An 18,998-nucleotide genomic window follows, 5' to 3' on the forward strand; every position below is an offset into this window, starting at 1 on the left:
AGGAGATTATATAGGCTCGGGAAACCCTAGGCAACGTGGGCCACGCCCACGTCGCACGAACGTTTCAAGTCGGTTACAGATAGCCCACGATCCGGGAGCGACCTGAACCGACTAACTGCGACGCGTCCGTCTAGAACTCTGTTCGTTTTCCTGAGCTGCAAAAAGTAAGGAAAGTCTCGGCTCGAGGTTCAATCCACTCACCACGAGCGCGGCGCGCGTCGTGACGTGTCGAGTCGAGTCGAGACGAGACGAGCGAGGAGGAGGAGGAGCGCGCGTGTAGCACTCCTATTCTCACTCACTTACTAGTGGTGGAACAACCCACCTTATAAGGTGGTCTAACTTCCTCCCAACTTTCCATGTGGGACTAAACTTCCCACCTCTTGCCACTCCCTAGTGAGCTGCCACCAACTTGGGCTCAAACTCACAAGGCTGCCACTATGTGGGCTTTGAGATTTATAGGAAAAACTGAAATCTAATTTGGGCCACTAAAAGTGGGCCCAATATTTCAACAGATTGTTCTTCAAATGTATGCCTTAGAAATACCAGTTTCAGATGCTAGGAAAATGTAGGTTATGTATATAGAGGATATGTGAGAAACAACAACTCAATTGTTTTCGGAAGTTCGTTTGGACCGGGGAAGGAGTAGGTGCACACCTCTCCAATCCTTCCAATTATTGGGAGTTAAGTTTAGGGAGGTGACTCAGGTGAGATAGTGAGTTAAGTTGCCGAAAAGGGTTTAGAGAACATTACATATGTATATGAAGAACACCTTGGAGATGTGTCGGTCTACCGACCACACGTGAGCTGACATGGCGCCATCTCCGTGACCTAGCAACGTAACGGCCATCATAACGGCACTCAATTGATCAATTGAATTTAGATGTACTCAACCCCCCTTCCAACTTAGTGGAACTTTTACTAGCTCCAACCCTAAATACTTGTTTTAAGCTTATTGAAATTTAGTGTAAAACGTGGCCGGATTCGTTAGATCCGTGAAAAAATATTTAGGTCTAGAGGGAGTAGCTTTTTTGAACAATTATTCGAAGTTCTAGCTTTGTCTTTGTAAGTGAAATATCTTTTAATTTACGAAACCGGATCCTTAACAAAGTTCATTTCGCATGACAACATAACACTAACCTTTTCTATTAAATCAATTTGATCAATCCAATCCAATCCAACCTAATCCAAATCAATCTTCTTATCTACCAATCAAATCAATCATAAATTAAACATAATGCATTATTCCATGGAGTGGACAGTGGTCCCTCCCCTAACCATCCGAGCTGACCAGACCGGAGCCAAGTGGCCACTACCCGCCCACCATCTTTTTAATAAACAAAACCGGATAACGCAGCATCGATAATCCCAACGGATTAACTAGCCGCAACAAACAAAGCAAAGCAAAGCCAAGCCAGGACAAAGTCCCCTCTTTTGTTCTCTGCTGCCTGCGCTGCGCCGCGCCGTCCGACTCTAGCTTCTGCCGTCGCCCTCACCACCGCGATCCGATCATACACGAGCCTCCTCCCCCTCGGCTCTCCCGCGTGCTGTCTCCTGCTGCAATCGAACCGAGGTGAGGGAGCGTGAGGCGGCGGTGCTCGATTTCTTCCCCCCCCCCGCCCGGTCGGACGGACGGACGGGATCGAATTATTCGTTCTTGCAGCCTTTCTGTGCTTATTTGCTTCTTGCTGGGATCAGTTTTGTCCTGGCGGATGGTTAATTTGTTGGTTAATCGTTGCTTGGTTTGCCGTCGCAGGAAAGGGGAGCGCTACGGCTGGAAATGTCCGGGGGAGAGGAAGACGACGTGCGCAAGGTGTCTCGCCAGGACATACAACTCGTGAGCACGCCCCCCCTCCCCGCCGCGCCCCATGATCCTGACCTTTGCTTTCCTCCTCACATGATTCCATGATTCTATTTACTCGTCGAATCAGAAGAAGCTCTGTTTTTTCTTCAATTTGTTTCTACCTTTAGATGTTCTTTAGGTTGTGCGGCACTTGCACGGCAGGCTGAGTAGAACTGCTCTTCCTTGGAGTAGTAGTTTTGTTTCCCCATTTTCTTGTGTGTGTATGAGTGTGATTTTGATTCGTTTTGGCCCTCGGGAATGGAATTGAATGGCTATGTGGCGGCATGGAAGGAAGGATGGAGGGGGAAAAATGGGTACAAAGAGGAGATGACTGAAAAATTTGTGCTTGCCGCTAGGGCTTGCAACCCGGGACCGTGTTTCCCGCCATGCTTAACTGAAATGCAAACTAGGAACTTTCTTAGTAACGTGATATCCGAGTGGCCGTCACCTACAGTCTGTCAATTTTGTGCATGTTTAGATTCTTTTTTCTCAAGTCCTAATCATATTCGTCAGTGGGACACTTGCAGTTTTCCTCAGAATTTGTAGAGTATGTGTTCGCACGATCACTATTTACATAGTCCTGTTTCCCTGAAAGGATATTATCAAGTTTGAAGCAAGATAGTAGTATAACTTTTCAAGACCCTAGTACTTTGCATTGACTACACAATCTCCTCAGTTATCCCTTTTCCTTTTTTACTTTCCATTGTACACATAATGGCAACATGTGTTCGCTGTCATCTGGCCTACTTGTGGTTATGCTCGCATTTAGTTACTGCCATTTACACACCTCGTAGCTGCCTCGTTATATTTCTTGTATGTGTTGTCTTTGTTTGATACAAAGTTGTGACCGGAATTTCTATGCATCAACTTTAGATTCTTTATTATTTCTTTTGTGCATGCTTGAAAGAACCTGCATATTTCCTTGGAGCAACAAGTTCTCATGCAAACACTGATTTACAGGTCCAGAATCTCATCGAACGTTGTCTTCAGCTTTATATGAACCAGAAAGAAGTGGTTCAAACTCTATCCTTCCAGGCAAAAATAGAACCTAGCTTTACTGAGCTTGGTAATACTCTTGTACACATATAAGTTTTGTTCTTTTCTTATTTTGCACTTTTGCTTGTTTTAGTTTGATGAGGTTTCATTCACTGTTCAAAAACTAGGCCGATTCAGCGATTACTAGGCCGATTAATCGCTACTAGGGCCCTGACCGTGTCGATTACCATTAATCTCTTGTGTTAATCCTTTAACCTGATTAATCGTACCGAAAGTCCGATTACTAGGTATGTTCCCGATTAACTACTTCACTTGGTCAAAAAAGTTATAAACTTTTCAATGCATATAGCAAGTACATGCGCTACCCCTCCGCAATAAAGTAGGTTTTGCAAAACTCCCGCTTGATTGCAGCCTCCAACGGCTCGAATTGCGCTGTCGCCAACTAGTTCCTTGCCCTCCCAGACCAGTTACTCTCAGTTGCTTAGATACATGAGCTCGACTACCTTGAGTAGCTCATGCAGGAGCTCAAGGGCGCCTTCGATAGGTTAGGTCGTTGAGGTGTAAGAGGGGTCGTACCCTAGCTAGGTAGGTGGTGGGTGAAGATAAACTTCAGAGGTGAGAGGATAAGAAGTGGAAGGAAGGAACGCGGCTTCGACTAGTGGATCTTGATTCGCTCGTGACCTTGAATATTAGGTCACGGAGGAGAAGCATAGATGTTTTTCTGGGATTTTAGGCTCTAAAGAAGTAGGGCCAGACATATAGAGGCTCATATACTATTATTTTTCTTATATAAACTATTTTTACGTGCTAATTTCTGTAGGTGACACCGATTAATAGCCGACCGATTAAATCAGTTAATCGTCCGAATTCCGATTAATCGCTACTCCCAAGCCAACCGAGCAGTTAACGATTACCGATTTCCTTACCATTGGTTTCATTATAGGCAATGCATCATAATTAAATCTTAGATGCTCCTTTACCCATTCACATTGCATATATGGATATGGCTCTTAAGATTTAAAGAATAAATTTTTATTTTATTTGAGTGTTGTATGTATGATTGTATTTATTATGCAGTCCTTGCCTTGTTGCCATGATGGTCTCTACTGGTTATTTTTTCCCTGTTTTTACTATGTTCATATCTTGTAATAAAATGAAAATCACTAGCTCTTTGTTCTTGTTGATGTTATTGCAGAATGCAACGTCTTCATGATTTATAAAATTTCCTTCAACTATGATGCCTTCAACCAGGGCGGACCCAGAAAAAATCCTGACTAGGGGCATATCTCTACTACAATAATAGTGTAGCAGTTCTGAATTTGGATTTGCCATCTCTGTCTTATGTTTCCCGCCAAAACAACCCTATAGTGATTCTCAGCCGTTGATATGCCATACTGGGCCTGCATGTACCATTCATCAATCATAAAGGATGATAATCCAACGGTTGACACACATGGGATTCGCCCCCTGTGCAGCAAAGTCTCATCGCTGCGCTGGACTATACTTATGTGAAAGGTGAACCAGATTAGAGTAGAAGCTAGACGATTTTTTCTAGAAGCATGTACGTACGCCTAGGGGTAGTGGGAATGGTGTGGTACCGTGGTGATTGATATAGAGCATCTTGTCCATTGCCGTAGAAGAAAAAGTAAACTATGTTGCTGCTGCCTGCTCTGGTAGGTCTGAATGCGCATAATTAAAATTCTTCAGAAGTTACTTGAACTTCGCAATCATCAGAACATTCACCGCTGCAGAACTTTTTTGTTTGCTCGCATTTTAGTAATGATTGAAAACTTAGCATTTCTGATTTAAAACTCATGAAAGATTATTCACCGGTTAAAATTTCATACATAATCTTCTATATATAAACCTACTCTTTACATTTTTATGAAATGTGATCATAAAAACTCATAATGATACTGAACTATCCATGCATAATTTATGTTGTGTATAATCTGATACAGTATGACCTAAAAAGACGTTTTTTTTTTTTTTTGCAGAAATTCCATACATCCTAGAATGTCACGTCTTACATGTTAACTTTATGGAAAAACAGTGATAATATGTTTCATCTTAAAATTTAGAAATAGGTCATAAATTCAATTAAATATATAACATGACAACTCAAGTATATTATTTGGTAATGTAAAAAGGTATATTATTTTGTAGAGTCCTTTGTCTTCAAAGTCTTGTGCAACTAGAGTTTTAGTTCATAATATGTAAAAAAAAAAAGGACGTACCCAGTGCTGAGAGCTCCCGCACTGTGCGGGGTCTGGGGAAGGTGTTAGTGGCAAGCCTTACCCTCACGAAGTGCAATGTGAGGAGACCGCGACTCGAACCTGGGACCTCTCGGTCACAGGCGGTGAGGCTCTATCGCTGCACCAGGCCCGCCCTTCATAATATGTAACATTCAAAAAAAGTTGGCACTCCCCAATTTTATCTGGTAACATGCAAAGCACGTGCTACGTACTAGTTATTTGAGTGGGGCACTTCTTCTATGAATTTGCAGAATTTAAGTAATTTCTCTTCAAAATATGTACAAATACTAAAGGATTTCAAAGTTTTTGAGTGGGGGCCTATGCCCCCAATAAGCTGTACCTAGGTCCGCCCCTGCATTTAAGAATCAATAAATGATAGTAACTTGAACAAATATGCATTTTCTATACAGTACGATCATTCTTTGAGGCTCTTTCTCAGTGATCTAAAATTAATGACAGAGCATATATGAGAATAGCACATGCCAACATAAATTTCACACTGCACATTGAACCTAAACAGGCCGCTTGTTGAATTTAAATGCTATTTCGTTCACAATTTAACAGGATGAATGAATCCCATCAATTATCATATGAGAGGAATATTTGTCTTTCTAACAGAATTCTGGAGAACATTAAGGATTCCATCCCAGAATTGAATCTTGATTTGGTGTTTTTACTGGTGAATACATGGATGATCACTCTCTTTCTCATTGTTATTTTCTCCAGTCTGGCAGAAACTTGAAGAAGAGAACCATGAGTTTTTTAAGGCATATTATGTGAGGTTGATGCTTAAGAATCAAATAATGGTGTTCAACAAGCTCCTTGAGGATCAGCATCGTCTTATGAGTAAAGAACAGTCTTCTGGAGTGGCTTTAATGACCCCTACTGCTCCTAATGGCTCTGACTCAAGCACAAGTAAGTTTTTTTTTTTTCTGGCACAGCTTTGCTAGTATCTGGCAGTCTAAGAAAGGTATCTCCTAAAATTTTCAGTGCCAGTTCAGTTAGATTATTATGTTACGTGTTGCGAATACTAAGGCAATGCAGTTTCATTTGCATGAACAAAGTTATCTCATCTCCAATGATAGTTTGGTAAAGATTTTTTTTATTTCTCCAATGATAGTTTGGTAAAAGATTCTTTTTATTTCTCCAAATGATAGTGGTAAACGATTCTTTTTATTTCTCCAATGAAAGTTTGGTAAAAGATTCTTTTTATTCATTCATTACAGATCAAGATCTACTATTTTTAGTTTTTCAAGTCCTGATTCTTTGTTTTGAATTTATTAGCCAGCCTGTAAGTTCAACTAAGTCATAATCCTATTTTTATTATGTTCTAATATACAGTTTATTTTTTTTACTGTCTCAGTGAACACAAACACGTGTTTTCTAGCAGACAGTACTAGCACTGCAATGTCGGATAGCTTCCTACTGAATGGAAATTCTGGTGGTATGATAAATGACGCTCCAGCTACTGACCAATTTATCTATGCTGGTAAAGTTGTCCATGGTTTTCCTAGTGGTATGGATGCTTCAGCTAGTCTACTATCAGCACATAGTTCGACTGTTGGGCAGTTCAACGGAAGCAATGGTACAACAATAAAGGCAGAGTCTAGCTTCTCGAGCAATCCAGAATTTGCATTCTGCAATGATAGCGCTTTCCTGGAGCCTTGCCAATCAATGGGGGATGCCTCGGGTGGATCCTTTAGCAGCTCTGAACTGAATGGGCAACCGATTCCGGACATGGACACATCATCATATGGTTTTTTGGGCCAGATTCCTCGCAATTTTAGTTTTTCAGATTTAACAGAGGATTTCAGTCATAGTACAGGTACTTTTGTTTGATTTAGTAGACGTTTTTTTTCAGCATTTCTTTTCTTAAGTATTGCTGTTTTAATACCGTTATTGTATAACTTTTAATATTTTTATTTGGATTCTCTGCAGAAATATTAGAGAATTATGGCAGATCCCCTTTCATTCCTTCTGAGAGTAACTTCTCAGAGTCTACTCCCGGAGAACACACAGGTTAAACATCTTCCTTCCCTCCATATTTCTCCTTTTCATGATCACCCATCCTAAGCAAGTCAAGCATGACAAGATAATGTTGACTTAAACTTACAACACCATGCCTTGATGCATTGTTTGATCTAGCTAATGGTTCTCTTGCTACTGCCAGAAATAGGAAATAGACGGCTAAATTCCATATCTGAGGGTGTTAGTTATGAAGATTTTGGAAGTGATTAATCAGATTTTGATCGTACTGCCTGAGGTAATTTTGTAAGCAGACATAGATTTAATAATTTTTAGGTAAATTCACAAATAGATATTTTTTCGAATTCTCCATGTAATTTCCCGGTCTTTGCTTGGATTTGATTGACTGGGGTTGTGGTAAAAATGGCAACTTCCAACTGAAATATTACCTCACCTCCCTCATCTAACTTCAAATCTGTACCAGAGCCTGGCCCACTGAACAGAAATATTTCTTCAGTACATGCAGTGTCAAAGTTATTGCATCAATAGATAGTCAATGTAGGAAATTATCTGTAGAGGCACAAGAGTGAGTAGTTACACTTCACTTGTACCATGGTACCTTTTAGTCACCGCACTCTGCCTGTGTTTCATGTAAAGCTCAGGAAGAAGATTGTAGTTGTATGGGGGCCCAGTACACCATTAGTCGTTAGGTGGGCTTGGTAGTACTTCCAAACAGAAGAAGAACTAGTACATGCATTGACCTTTAGATTAACACTGTGAAAGCTACAGGAATGATAGGACTAGGATCAAGAGTAAACGGCATGCTCTTAAACATGCGTACCTTTGAATTACCATGGTGCAGTAACTTAAGATGGTACAGGGAAACTATATTTTAACTGTGGACCTAAGGATTCATCATATTTTGAGGGCAGGGTAGTGGGTCAATATTTGTGTAGACTGGAATACAAACTACTTCGCGTTGAGATTTTGCACGACCGTAGGGTACATCATTGTCAACATGTAGGGATTTTTTTTTGGATTTTTTTTGAAACTTTTCAGAATGTCAATTTTTCTTTTTAAAAAAGAAGGGCTCCAAAGCGACTTCTTGGCTGTAGCCTATGCTGTTTTAACTTGACCAAGATCTTTACTGTTTTAACTTATTTTTCCCTTCATTTTGTATGTGCAGTTTAAGCAGTGATGCGCCAGTTGTACAGAGTCCTTTGGGCAGGCAAATCCCTATAATCATTTGCATTGAATACAGCTAATTTGCGGAAACTGTTCATTGTTGGACTTGGGCCCTGTGTTGTTGTAGACTTCCAGCTTGGTTGACACTGAAGGATGCAAGAAATGCATGTTCCTGTATCCTTGCTAATGGTACTGTAGAAGTGTTCTGTAACTTTTCCAGTTACTTAAGGTAGCATTAGCTTTGGCTGGAGGCCTGGAGCTCTGTATGATGGTTAATTAATGATCTGTATGATCTTGTATAAAGGTTATTCCGAACTGCTGCATTTGTAATGGTTAGTACTTGTCCATGCCATGTTCCATTTCTATTCAAACTGAAGATTTGCGTTGGTAAGATATTTCTGTGATCCGCTATCAGCTTGATAGCATCTGTTGAAATTTAATTTATGATCATTTTGGATGTGTCGTAGGGTGGTATTACGCTACTGGTGTTTTAGATAATCAAACAAGCATGCCAACGGATTCTGCTAGTTTTGAGTCCATAGAAAGCGAAGAACAAGTGGTTGATAGCGTGGAGGACAATGCAATTATATTCGAGAATTCGCTCTAGCAAACTGCAATTGCGTATATACAAACCTTGCAGTGATCTGGCGGTGTGGCGTAGTCCTTGCAACGTGCTCTAATGCCACTAATATTTTTTATTAGGAATACTCCTTGACTACTTGCCACCGAAGAAAATGTTGCCCACATTCAACTAGAAAATATACCGATTATATGTATCACTTTCCTTTGTAGCACGAGTTGAAGAAAATTACAACTTGTCAATAACTTTATCCAGAATATTGGACACGACATGTGGGTGATTTTGCTTAAGCTGTCTAAACCCCTCGGTTCTCATAATGGCTTGTAACCTATCACCATCTCTTACCATATACTCGAGACAACAAGCCTTGAGCTGTTGGCAACTATGCTCCTCAGCAAAAGCTAGAGTGGCTCCCATTGTGTTGACATCTATCACCTTGCTGAGTTTGCTCTGACACATGAGGTTTAGCCTTTCAATTGCATATCGGTTGGCCACGATCAGTAGATGTTGCGCCATGTTTATAGCATATTCCGTAGTCTCCTTCGTAAAATCGGGTAGAGAATCGTTGTATAGGTAGTGCAACAGGATCTCGAAAACTTTCGCATCGATATCCTCGATGCGGATGTTTTTTTGTTTGGTCTCTACCAGGGTGCCGAAGACCGGGGAATGTGCAGCGAGCACACACCCATGCACCTGGAATCTCTTGAACCAACCGATCTTCACGGTCATATCTGCCTTGAGATTGCTACCAAGAAGGTCTTGGAGATGTTCGCTTACATCGGACGGTGGCACAACAACGCAGTTGTCATCATCATCGTGCTCACGACCTTGGATGAGTTTGGTGGTAACAATCTCCACGGTGCCCTTGATTACAAGACAGTCATCGCTGAGGCACCCTGACGCAGCCAAATCGGATTTGCTGATAAACATGGATCCACCAAAACCAGAATTGCTGGACGAGAACTTCATGGATGTATTACTCTCGCGTTTGTACTTCTCCCCAGTCGTGGGTGACGCAGGGTCCTGGAGGCTGAAGCTGTAGGACGCCGTGACCCCATCCTTGCAGGCGCTAAGCAGCTTGAGGAAAATAGATATGAACTGCCCGTCGGCTATTCTTGTGTCGCCGTTGGGGAAGTAGACGAGAGCCCATTCATAACCGCCGATGCTGAAGGGCTCGGACGTGAGGCTGTCATCGCTGTCTTTGAACAGGGAGTGCCCGACAACCTTGAACAGGTGTTCGCCGGCATGGACGACATCGTAGGATGAGGTCTTGGTTGCCGGGGCCATCGGCGGCGATGGTGTAGGCAAGAAGTTCCGTGAATAGAAATCGAAGAGGGTAGACAGGTAGGCGAACATGCCGACTTTCCGAGGTAATAGATAGATGGACAAGGTACTCGGATCTTTGCTATATGCTACAACTATGAACAAAAGACGTACATATATATGTATTCGAGATTAAACCGGTTGCTATTTTATTGGAAACATACGTGATGTCTCCAAGCTAATTACGTGAGGTCGAAGCATCACCTCGTGCCACAATCAGACTCTAGCTAGCTATTACAGATACACTCTCTCCGGCCGCCTCCGCTCTGTCTCCCCACTGTCGCTGCTCCTCCCGGCCTCCGGGCACACCGTCGACGACTACAACTGCCTGTTTGCGGCCATGACACGGGACAGGGATGACGACACCGGTGGTCGTTCTGGAGCGATCTGGAAACGACAGAGAAGGTGAGCACCACAGCGACGGGACATACAACCGACTGCAGGTTGATTTTCTGATTTAGAAGGGCTAAAGTGAACGACGGCGGCCTCCGGTGCACACAGAGGTCTGCGTGGAGTGGCCGAGTGGGTAAGGCTGGGAACGAGCTGGAGTGGTTGGTCGATCGAGGAGAAATATGTTGTCGCTCTGGCGATCTTATTGTGGCGAGCGATCCTACTCAAGCCTTCTTTGATGCCACCCATTTGTCAAGGTTAGCCGCTTAGAGCATCTCCACTCGTCTCCCCGACGAGGCTCCCGAACGACGTTTTTTTCATCCGGACGGCGTAATTCGGTTCAGTCGCGCCTCCGGTTCCTCGTTTTCGTCCGGATTTGGGCCTAAATTCATCCGGCGATCCCACGCCATCCCCGGCCCCCCGGGGAGCTCTCTGGGACTCCGGACGAAACAAAAGCGCGCGAAACGGCGAGGAAACTTCCCGCGCGTCTGGTGGCCCCAACTTGTCGGCGAGAGACACCGATCGTCGTCATCATCGCATCGTCTTCCGCGCGCTGTAAAAGCCTGCCGAGGACAGTAGCGACGACGACATGTACCGTCCGTCGCTGCCACGTGCCGGCGACGCTGGCCAGGGCACGGGCCGCTGGTACGAGGCTCCGCCGCCCCAGGACAACGCCGGCTCCAGCGACGACGACGACGGCGGCGACTACACGTCGTTCTACCGCCATTTCGGCATGTAGTAGGCCGTTCTGTAGTTTAAATTTTAGTTTGCCATCGCCGAATTCAAAAATATATGTTCGAATTCGGCCTACTTATGTACGAACTCGCCTCTATATGTTAAATATCATTAAATTTCGCTTATGTTTGAACGAACTCGGCAATTTTGTCTGAATTCGTTACATCCATCATGGCTCGCGGCTGGGAAAATGGGCCTCCCCAGGCCAAAGTTTCATCCAATCCGGACGAAAATATCGCCGAATTTGGGCGTGGGGAGCCCAAACGGCTGGAGATGCTCTTACTGCTTCGTGCGGCCGGGGCTGAATCTTGTGAAGGTCCCGGCATCGCTCATGGTCCATGAGTGTGTGCCGGTTTCATTTCGGCATCCGACTAGGCCAATAGGATAAGTCGGTGGCTAGGAGGAGTGTCTTGGTATTGGAAAAGTATAGAAATGAGACTTGCTTATGTACGGCTTTGAGCTCGCATCTTGGAGTGTCGGCTAAGTGGAGGTCATATTTAGACGTTGGATATTTGCAGCCGCTCGAGTTGGTCGATCTAGTTTAGCCTTGTCCCAAGGATAAAGAAACGTTTGGATAGAGACACACTATAAGTTTAGTCGTGTCGAGTATGAAGAAATAATTTATAACTTGTCAACTTAAAGTTGTTGTGATAGCTTTGCGGCTAGTCGTTGGAAACATGAGTTGTTGATGTGTTGTTGTCGTGAACAAGAATACTCATTTCGATCTTTCGTATCCTCTCTACTAATCAATAAATAAACTATTGCCACTAAAAATCATGAACGAATAAACAGTTCAGCAAAGATAGAAAAGATTAAACACACACAAGACGAAACATTGCCGAGTAATCTGTGCATAGTAAATATAATTTTTCTCTTACTGTTTTATAGGAGCTTGCACTTTGCATATTATAAAGGCGGACCGCTACAGCTTGTCAATTACCTTGTCCAGAATATCAGATGCAATACTCGGGTGGTTTTGCCTGTGTCGCTTGAAGTTATTAGTTTTTATAGTGGCTCGTATCCTCTCAGTGTCTCTTGCTATATGATCGAGACAATAATTCTTGAGCTGTTGACAGTTGAATTGCTCAGCGAGATTCAAAGTGATGCCCAGTGTCTTAGCCTCTATTGCCTTGCTCAATTTATCCTGACATATCAACTTCAAACTCTCCATGGCGTACCGATCAGCTGCGACTAGCAAATGTTGGGTCATGTTCATAGCCTCTACCGTGGTCTCCTCCATGAACTCTGGGAGGCAATCATTGTACATGTAATAGAGTAAGACCTCGAAAACTCTGGCATCTACGTCGTTAACGCGGATTGTGGTTTGTCTGCTCTCCACCATAGATCCACACAGCAGCGCACGGAAGACTGGCGACCGTGCAGCGAGCACACACCCGTGCACCTTAAAACTTTTGAACCACCCAATCCTCACTACGGGAAAATCAGGCGCTGCCGTGCAGCAAATCATTGCCGTGAGCCACCGCACGGCAAAGATTTCTTTGCCGTGCGCCGCAAGAGGCATGCACGGCAAAGAACATGTGCACGGCAAAGTTACAGGGTGGCGCACGGCAATGATTTGCTGCACGGCAACCTCACGCGTGCCGCACGGCAACGTCCCCTCGCACGGCAAAGTCCCTCAAACGCGCACGGCAAAGAAATCATGACGGCAAAGGCAAAATAAGGCCGCACGGCAAAGAAACTATGCTCGGCAAAGGACTGGGACGTTGCCGTGGGCTTCTCTTTGCCGTGAGGCCAGATAAAATGCACGGCAAAGGAGCCTTTGCCGTGCGACTCCTTCTATGCCGTGTGTTGTACTTCATTTTATTTGTTTTTCTTTCTATTTTATTTCATCTCATACTTATATTTATTTTTTTATTAGTTTCACTTTTTGATGAATATTTATTAGTGTTACTTAAGACAATGTGCAATACAAAATTACTCTCCATGTTCATCCCCCACATATATCAGGGTTTCGGAGCAATTAATACGCGCTTCGGAAAATCTGCTAAGTGTTATCGCCCAAATGTGAGGAAGGTCACACCGGGGAGCTACTTTTGCACCATTAGACCTTGCACCACACTTTGACACATATCATAGGTCGACATGCAAGATTTGGTGGGGTTCCGGTGCTCCGGCGGTCGTTCTCCCCCTCCTCCCCCCAAAACAGCGGAACGTGTGCCCCGGCGGGTCTACCCCCCTAGATTTCTCCGCGCGAGGGTGCACCAATGTACTTTTTCATTCTTTTAGGTTTGTTTAGGACATATACACATGGAGAACCAAGATTGGGACCCTTTGGCACATACACCCGCAGCTCGAGCCATTATCACACGATCGACGGTGAGCCGGATCTACTGGTTAGGGTTAGGTGTAGGGTTAGGGCTAGGGTTTAGGGGGTAGGGCTAGGGTTTAGTTTAAAGGTAAGTATTTATGGTTAGGTATAGGTTTAGGGTTTAGGGTTAGGGTTAGGGTTTATGATGCATGGTTCTGCAGCTCCGGCGTCGTGGTTTAGGGATTTAGAGGGGTTTAGGGCTCGAAGCCTCTCCAGTTTAGGGTTTAGGGTTTAGGGGAGCTACTTTTGCACCATTAGACCTTGCACCACACTTTGACACATAGAATAGGTCCACATGCAAGGTTTGGTGGGGTTCCGGTGCTCCGGCGGTCGTTCTCCCCCTCCTCCCCCAAAACAGCGGAACGTGTGCCCCGGCGGGTCTAGCCCCCTAGATTTCTCCGCGCGAGGGTGCACCAATGTAACTTTTCATTCTTTTAGGCTTGTTTAGTACATATACACATGGAGAACCAAGATTGGGACCCTTTGGCACATATACCCGCAGCTAGAGCCATTATCACACGATCGACGGTGTGCCTGATCTACTGGTGAGGGTTAGGTGTAGGGTTAGGGCTAGGGTTTAGGGGCTAGGGCTAGGGTTTAGGTTAAAGGGTAAGTATTTATGGTTAGGTATAGGTTTAGGGTTTAGGGTTAGGGTTAGGTTTTATGATGCATGGTTCTGCAGCTCCGGCGTCGTGGTTTAGGGATTTAGAGGGGTTTAGGGCTCGAAGCCTCCCCAGTTTAGGGTTTAGGGTTTAGGGGAGCTACTTTTGCACCATTACACCTTGCATCACACTTTGACACATATCATAGGTCCACATGCAAGGTTTGGTGGGGTTCCGGTGCTCCGGCGGTCGTTCTCCCCCCCCCAAAACAGCGGAACGTGTGCCCCGGCGGGTCTACCCCCCTAGATTTCTCCGCGCGAGGGTGCACCAATGTAACTTTTCATTCTTTTAGGTTTGTTTAGTACATATACACATGGAGAACCAAGATTGGGACCCTTTGGCACATATATACCCGCAGCTAGAGCCATTATCACACGATCGACGGTGTGCCTGATCTACTGGTGAGGGTTAGGTGTAGGGTTAGGGCTAGGGTTTAGGGGCTAGGGCTAGGGTTTAGGTTAAAGGGTAAGTATTTATGGTTAGGTATAGGTTTAGGGTTTAGGGTCAGGGTTAGGTTTTATGATGCATGGTTCTGCAGCTCCGGCGTCGTGGTTTAGGGATTTAGAGGGGTTTAGGGCTCGAAGCCTCCCCAGTTTAGGGTTTAGGGTTTAGGGGTGCTACTTTTGCACCATTACACCTTGCATCACACTTTGACACATATCATAGATCCACATGCAAGGTTTGGTGGGGTTCCGGTGCTCCGGCGGTCGTTATCCCCCTCCTCCCCCCCAAAACAGCGGAACGTGTGCCCCGGCGGGTCTACCCCCCGAGATTTCTCCGCGCGCGGGGGCACCAATGTAACTTTTCATTCTTTTAGGTTTGTTTAGTACATATACACATGGAGAACCAAGATTGGGACCCTTTGGCACATATATACCCGCAGCTAGAGCCATTATCACACGATCGACGGTGTGCCGGATCTACTGGTTAGGGTTAGGTGTAGGGTTAGGGCTAGGGTTTAGGGGGTAGGGCTAGGGTTTAGTTTAAAGGTAAGTATTTATGGTTAGGTATAGGTTTAGGGTTTAGGGTTAGGGTTAGGGTTTATGATGCATGGTTCTGCAGCTCCGGCGTCGTGGTTTAGGGATTTAGAGGGGTTTAGGGCTCGAAGCCTCCCCAGTTTAGGGTTTAGGGTTTAGGGGAGCTACTTTTGCACCATTAGACCTTGCACCACACTTTGACACATAGAATAGGTCCACATGCAAGGTTTGGTGGGGTTCCGGTGCTCCGGCGGTCGTTCTCCCCCTCCTCCCCCAAAACAGCGGAACGTGTGCCCCGGCGGGTCTACCCCCCTAGATTTCTCCGCGCGAGGGTGCACCAATGTAACTTTTCATTCTTTTAGGTTTGTTTAGTACATATACACATGGAGAACCAAGATTGGGACCCTTTGGCACATATACCCGCAGCTAGAGCCATTATCACACGATCGACGGTGTGCCTGATCTACTGGTGAGGGTTAGGTGTAGGGTTAGGGCTAGGGTTTATGGGCTAGGGCTAGGGTTTAGGTTAAAGGGTAAGTATTTATGGTTAGGTATAGGTTTAGGGTTTAGGGTTAGGGTTAGGTTTTATGATGCATGGTTCTGCGACTCAGGCGTCGTGGTTTAGGGATTTAGAGGGGTTTAGGGCTCGAAGCCTCCCCAGTTTAGGGTTTAGGGTTTAGGGGAGCTACTTTTGCACCATTACACCTTGCATCACACTTTGACACATATCATAGGTCCACATGCAAGGTTTGGTGGGGTTCCGGTGCTCCGGCGGTCGTTCTCCCCTCCCCCCCCAAAACAATGAACGTGTGCCCGGCGGGTCTACCCCCCTAGATTTCTCCGCGCGAGGGTGCACCAATGTAACTTTTCATTCTTTTAGGTTTGTTTAGTACATATACACATGGAGAACCAATATTGGGACCCTTTGGCACATATATACCCGCAGCTAGAGCCATTATCACACGATCGACGGTGTGCCTGATCTACTGGTGAGGGTTAGGTGTAGGGTTAGGGCTAGGGTTTAGGGGCTAGGGCTAGGGTTTAGGTTAAAGGGTAAGTATTTATGGTTAGGTATAGGTTTAGGGTTTAGGGTTAGGGTTAGGTTTTATGATGGATGGTTCTGCAGCTCCGGCGTCGTGGTTTAGGGATTTAGAGGGGTTTAGGGCTCGAAGCCTCCCCAGTTTAGGGTTTAGGGTTTAGGGGAGCTACTTTTGCACCATTACACCTTGCATCACACTTTGACACATATCATAGGTCCACATGCAAGGTTTGGTGGGGTTCCGGTGCTCCGGCGGTCGTTATCCCCCTCCTCCCCCCCAAAACAGCGGAACGTGTGCCCCGGCGGGTCTACCCCCCTAGATTTCTCCGCGCGAGGGTGCAACAATGTAACTTTTCATTCTTTTAGGTTTGTTTAGTACATATAAACATGGAGAACCAAGATTGGGACCCTTTGGCACATATATACCCGCAGCTAGAGCCATTATCACACGATCGACGGTGTGCCTGATCTACTGGTTAGGGTTAGGTGTAGGGTTAGGGCTAGGGTTTAGGGGGTAGGGCTAGGGTTTAGTTTAAAGGTAAGTATTTATGGTAAGGTATAGGTTTAGGGTTTAGGGTTTAGGGTTAGGGTTTATGATGCATGGTTCTGCAGCTCCGGCGTCGTGGTTTAGGGATTTAGAGGGGTTTAGGGCTCAAGCCTCCCCAGTTTAGGGTTTAGGGTTTAGGGGAGCTACTTTTGCAACATTAGACCTTGCACCACACTTTGACACATATCATAGGTCCACATGCAAGGTTTGGTGGGGTTCCGGTGCTCCGGCGGTCGTTATCCCCCTCCTCCCCCCCAAAACAGCGGAACGTGTGCCCCGGCGGGTCTACCCCCCTAGATTTCTCCGCGCGAGGGTGCACCAATGTAACTTTTCATTCTTTTAGGTTTGTTTAGTACATATACACATGGAGAACCAAGATTGGGACCCTTTGGCACATATATACCCGCAGCTAGAGCCATTATCACACGATCGACGGCGTGCCTGATCTACTGGTTAGGGTTAGGTGTAGGGTTAGGGCTAGGGTTTAGGGGCTAGGGCTAGGGTTTAGGTTAAAGGGTAAGTATTTATGGTTAGGTATAGGTTTAGGGTTTAGGGTTAGGGTTAGGTTTTATGATGCATGGTTCTGCAGCTCCGGCGTCGTGGTTTAGGGATTTAGAGGGGTTTAGGGCTCGAAGCCTCCCCAGTTTAGGGTTTAGGGTTTAGGGGAGCTACTTTTGCACCATTACACCTTGCATCACACTTTGACACATATCATAGGTCCACATGCAAGGTTTGGTGGGGTTCCGGTGCTCCGGCGGTCGTTCTCCCCCTCCTCCCCCCCAAAACAGCGGAACGTGTGCCCCGGCGGGTCTACCCCCCTAGATTTCTCCGCGCGAGGGTGCACCACTGTAACTTTTCATTCTTTTAGGTTTGTTTAGTACATATACACATGGAGAACCAAGATTGGGACCCTTTGGCACATATATACCCGCAGCTAGAGCCATTATCACACGATCGACGGTGTGCCTGATCTACTGGTGAGGGTTAGGTGTAGGGTTAGGGCTAGGGTTTAGGGGCTAGGGCTAGGGTTTAGGTTAAAGGGTAAGTATTTATGGTTAGGTATAGGTTTAGGGTTTAGGGTTAGGGTTAGGTTTTATGATGCATGGTTCTGCAGCTCCGGCGTCGTGGTTTAGGGATTTAGAGGGGTTTAGGGCTCGAAGCCTCCCCAGTTTAGGGTTTAGGGTTTAGGGGAGCTACTTTTGCACCATTAGACCTTGCACCACACTTTGACACATATCATAGGTCCACATGCAAGGTTTGGTGGGGTTCCGGTGCTCCGGCGGTCGTTATCCCCCTCCTCCCCCCAAAACAGCGGAACGTGTGCCCCGGCGGGTCTACCCCCCTAGATTTCTCCGCGCGAGGGTGCACCAATGTAACTTTTCATTCTTTTAGGTTTGTTTAGGACATATACACATGGAGAACCAAGATTGGGACCCTTTGGCACATATACCCGCAGCTAGAGCCATTATCACACGATCGACGGTGTGCCTGATCTACTGGTTAGGGTTAGGTGTAGGGTTAGGGCTAGGGTTTAGGTTTTCGGTGCTCCGGTGTCAGCACGTGTAGTTTAGGGTTTAAGTTTAGGGTTAGGGTTTCGGTGCTCCGGCGGTTGTTCTCCCCCTCCTCCCCAAAAGAGCGGTATGTGTACGCCGGGGCACACATGTAGTTCCCCGGCCGGTGGATCTACCCTATAGATTACGCCGTGCGAGGTATGCGATCCCCTATAGCTTTAAGAAAACATGATAAGAACATTATAAAACATTATTAATGTTGGATAAACAGGTTTAATTTAATTTGAAATAAAATTAAATGTTCAATCGAAATGGTAAAATTAAAAGAAAAATTTGCCGTGCAGTAGCGCACGGCAAAGGGGTCTTTGCCGTGCGGCATATCCTGGGCCGCACGGCAAAGAGGTGGCGCCGCACGGCAAAGCGCTTGCGCACGGCAAAGAATGTTTGCCGCACGGCAACGTTTTCTTGCACGGCAAAGGCAACTCCACTTATCCACTTCGGGCGCGTCCCGACCGCACAACTCGCCCCCATCCACGCATCAGCTCGACCCGCGCCCGCGCCTCCCTTCCACGCCGCCGCCGCCGCCGGAGAACCTCCCCTGCTGCTGCCGCTCTCCCCGCCGTGCGCCCGTGCTGCTGCCGCTCTCCCCCTCCGCCTCCCTCCT

General features: G+C 45.8%; 3 protein-coding genes across 4 annotated transcripts; 1 reads left to right on the forward strand and 2 right to left on the reverse strand.

The window, feature by feature from the left end:
* The first annotated feature begins 1,367 nt into the window (after positions 1-1,367).
* Positions 1,368-8,636, forward strand: LOC127308459 (uncharacterized). 2 transcript variants are annotated; one of them, XM_051339284.2, is made up of 8 exons: positions 1,369-1,570; positions 1,754-1,834; positions 2,801-2,906; positions 5,818-6,006; positions 6,455-6,916; positions 7,030-7,110; positions 7,262-7,354; positions 8,243-8,636. In XM_051339284.2, the coding sequence occupies exons 2-7, from the start codon at positions 1,778-1,780 to the stop codon at positions 7,327-7,329; spliced, it is 963 nt and encodes a 320-aa protein (XP_051195244.1). In that variant the 5' UTR covers positions 1,369-1,570; positions 1,754-1,777; the 3' UTR covers positions 7,330-7,354; positions 8,243-8,636. The 2 variants fall into 2 exon arrangements, with proteins under 2 accessions (XP_051195245.1, XP_051195244.1); XM_051339285.2 differs by lacking the exon at positions 7,262-7,354 and having other exon boundaries at positions 1,368-1,570.
* Positions 8,637-9,049: 413 nt separating this feature from the next.
* Positions 9,050-10,177, reverse strand: LOC127310652 (BTB/POZ and MATH domain-containing protein 3-like). The gene has a single exon (XM_051341305.2). The coding sequence runs from the start codon at positions 10,175-10,177 to the stop codon at positions 9,050-9,052; it is 1,128 nt and encodes a 375-aa protein (XP_051197265.1).
* A 2,014-nt stretch (positions 10,178-12,191) lies between these two features.
* LOC139832329 (BTB/POZ and MATH domain-containing protein 1-like) lies at positions 12,192-12,791 on the reverse strand. Its single transcript, XM_071822063.1, has one exon. The coding sequence runs from the start codon at positions 12,789-12,791 to the stop codon at positions 12,192-12,194; it is 600 nt and encodes a 199-aa protein (XP_071678164.1).
* Positions 12,792-18,998: the final 6,207 nt, after the last annotated feature.

The sequence above is a fragment of the Lolium perenne genome, chromosome 6, assembly GCF_019359855.2.
Source record: "Lolium perenne isolate Kyuss_39 chromosome 6, Kyuss_2.0, whole genome shotgun sequence".
NCBI classification, from domain to species: Eukaryota; Viridiplantae; Streptophyta; class Magnoliopsida; order Poales; family Poaceae; genus Lolium; species Lolium perenne.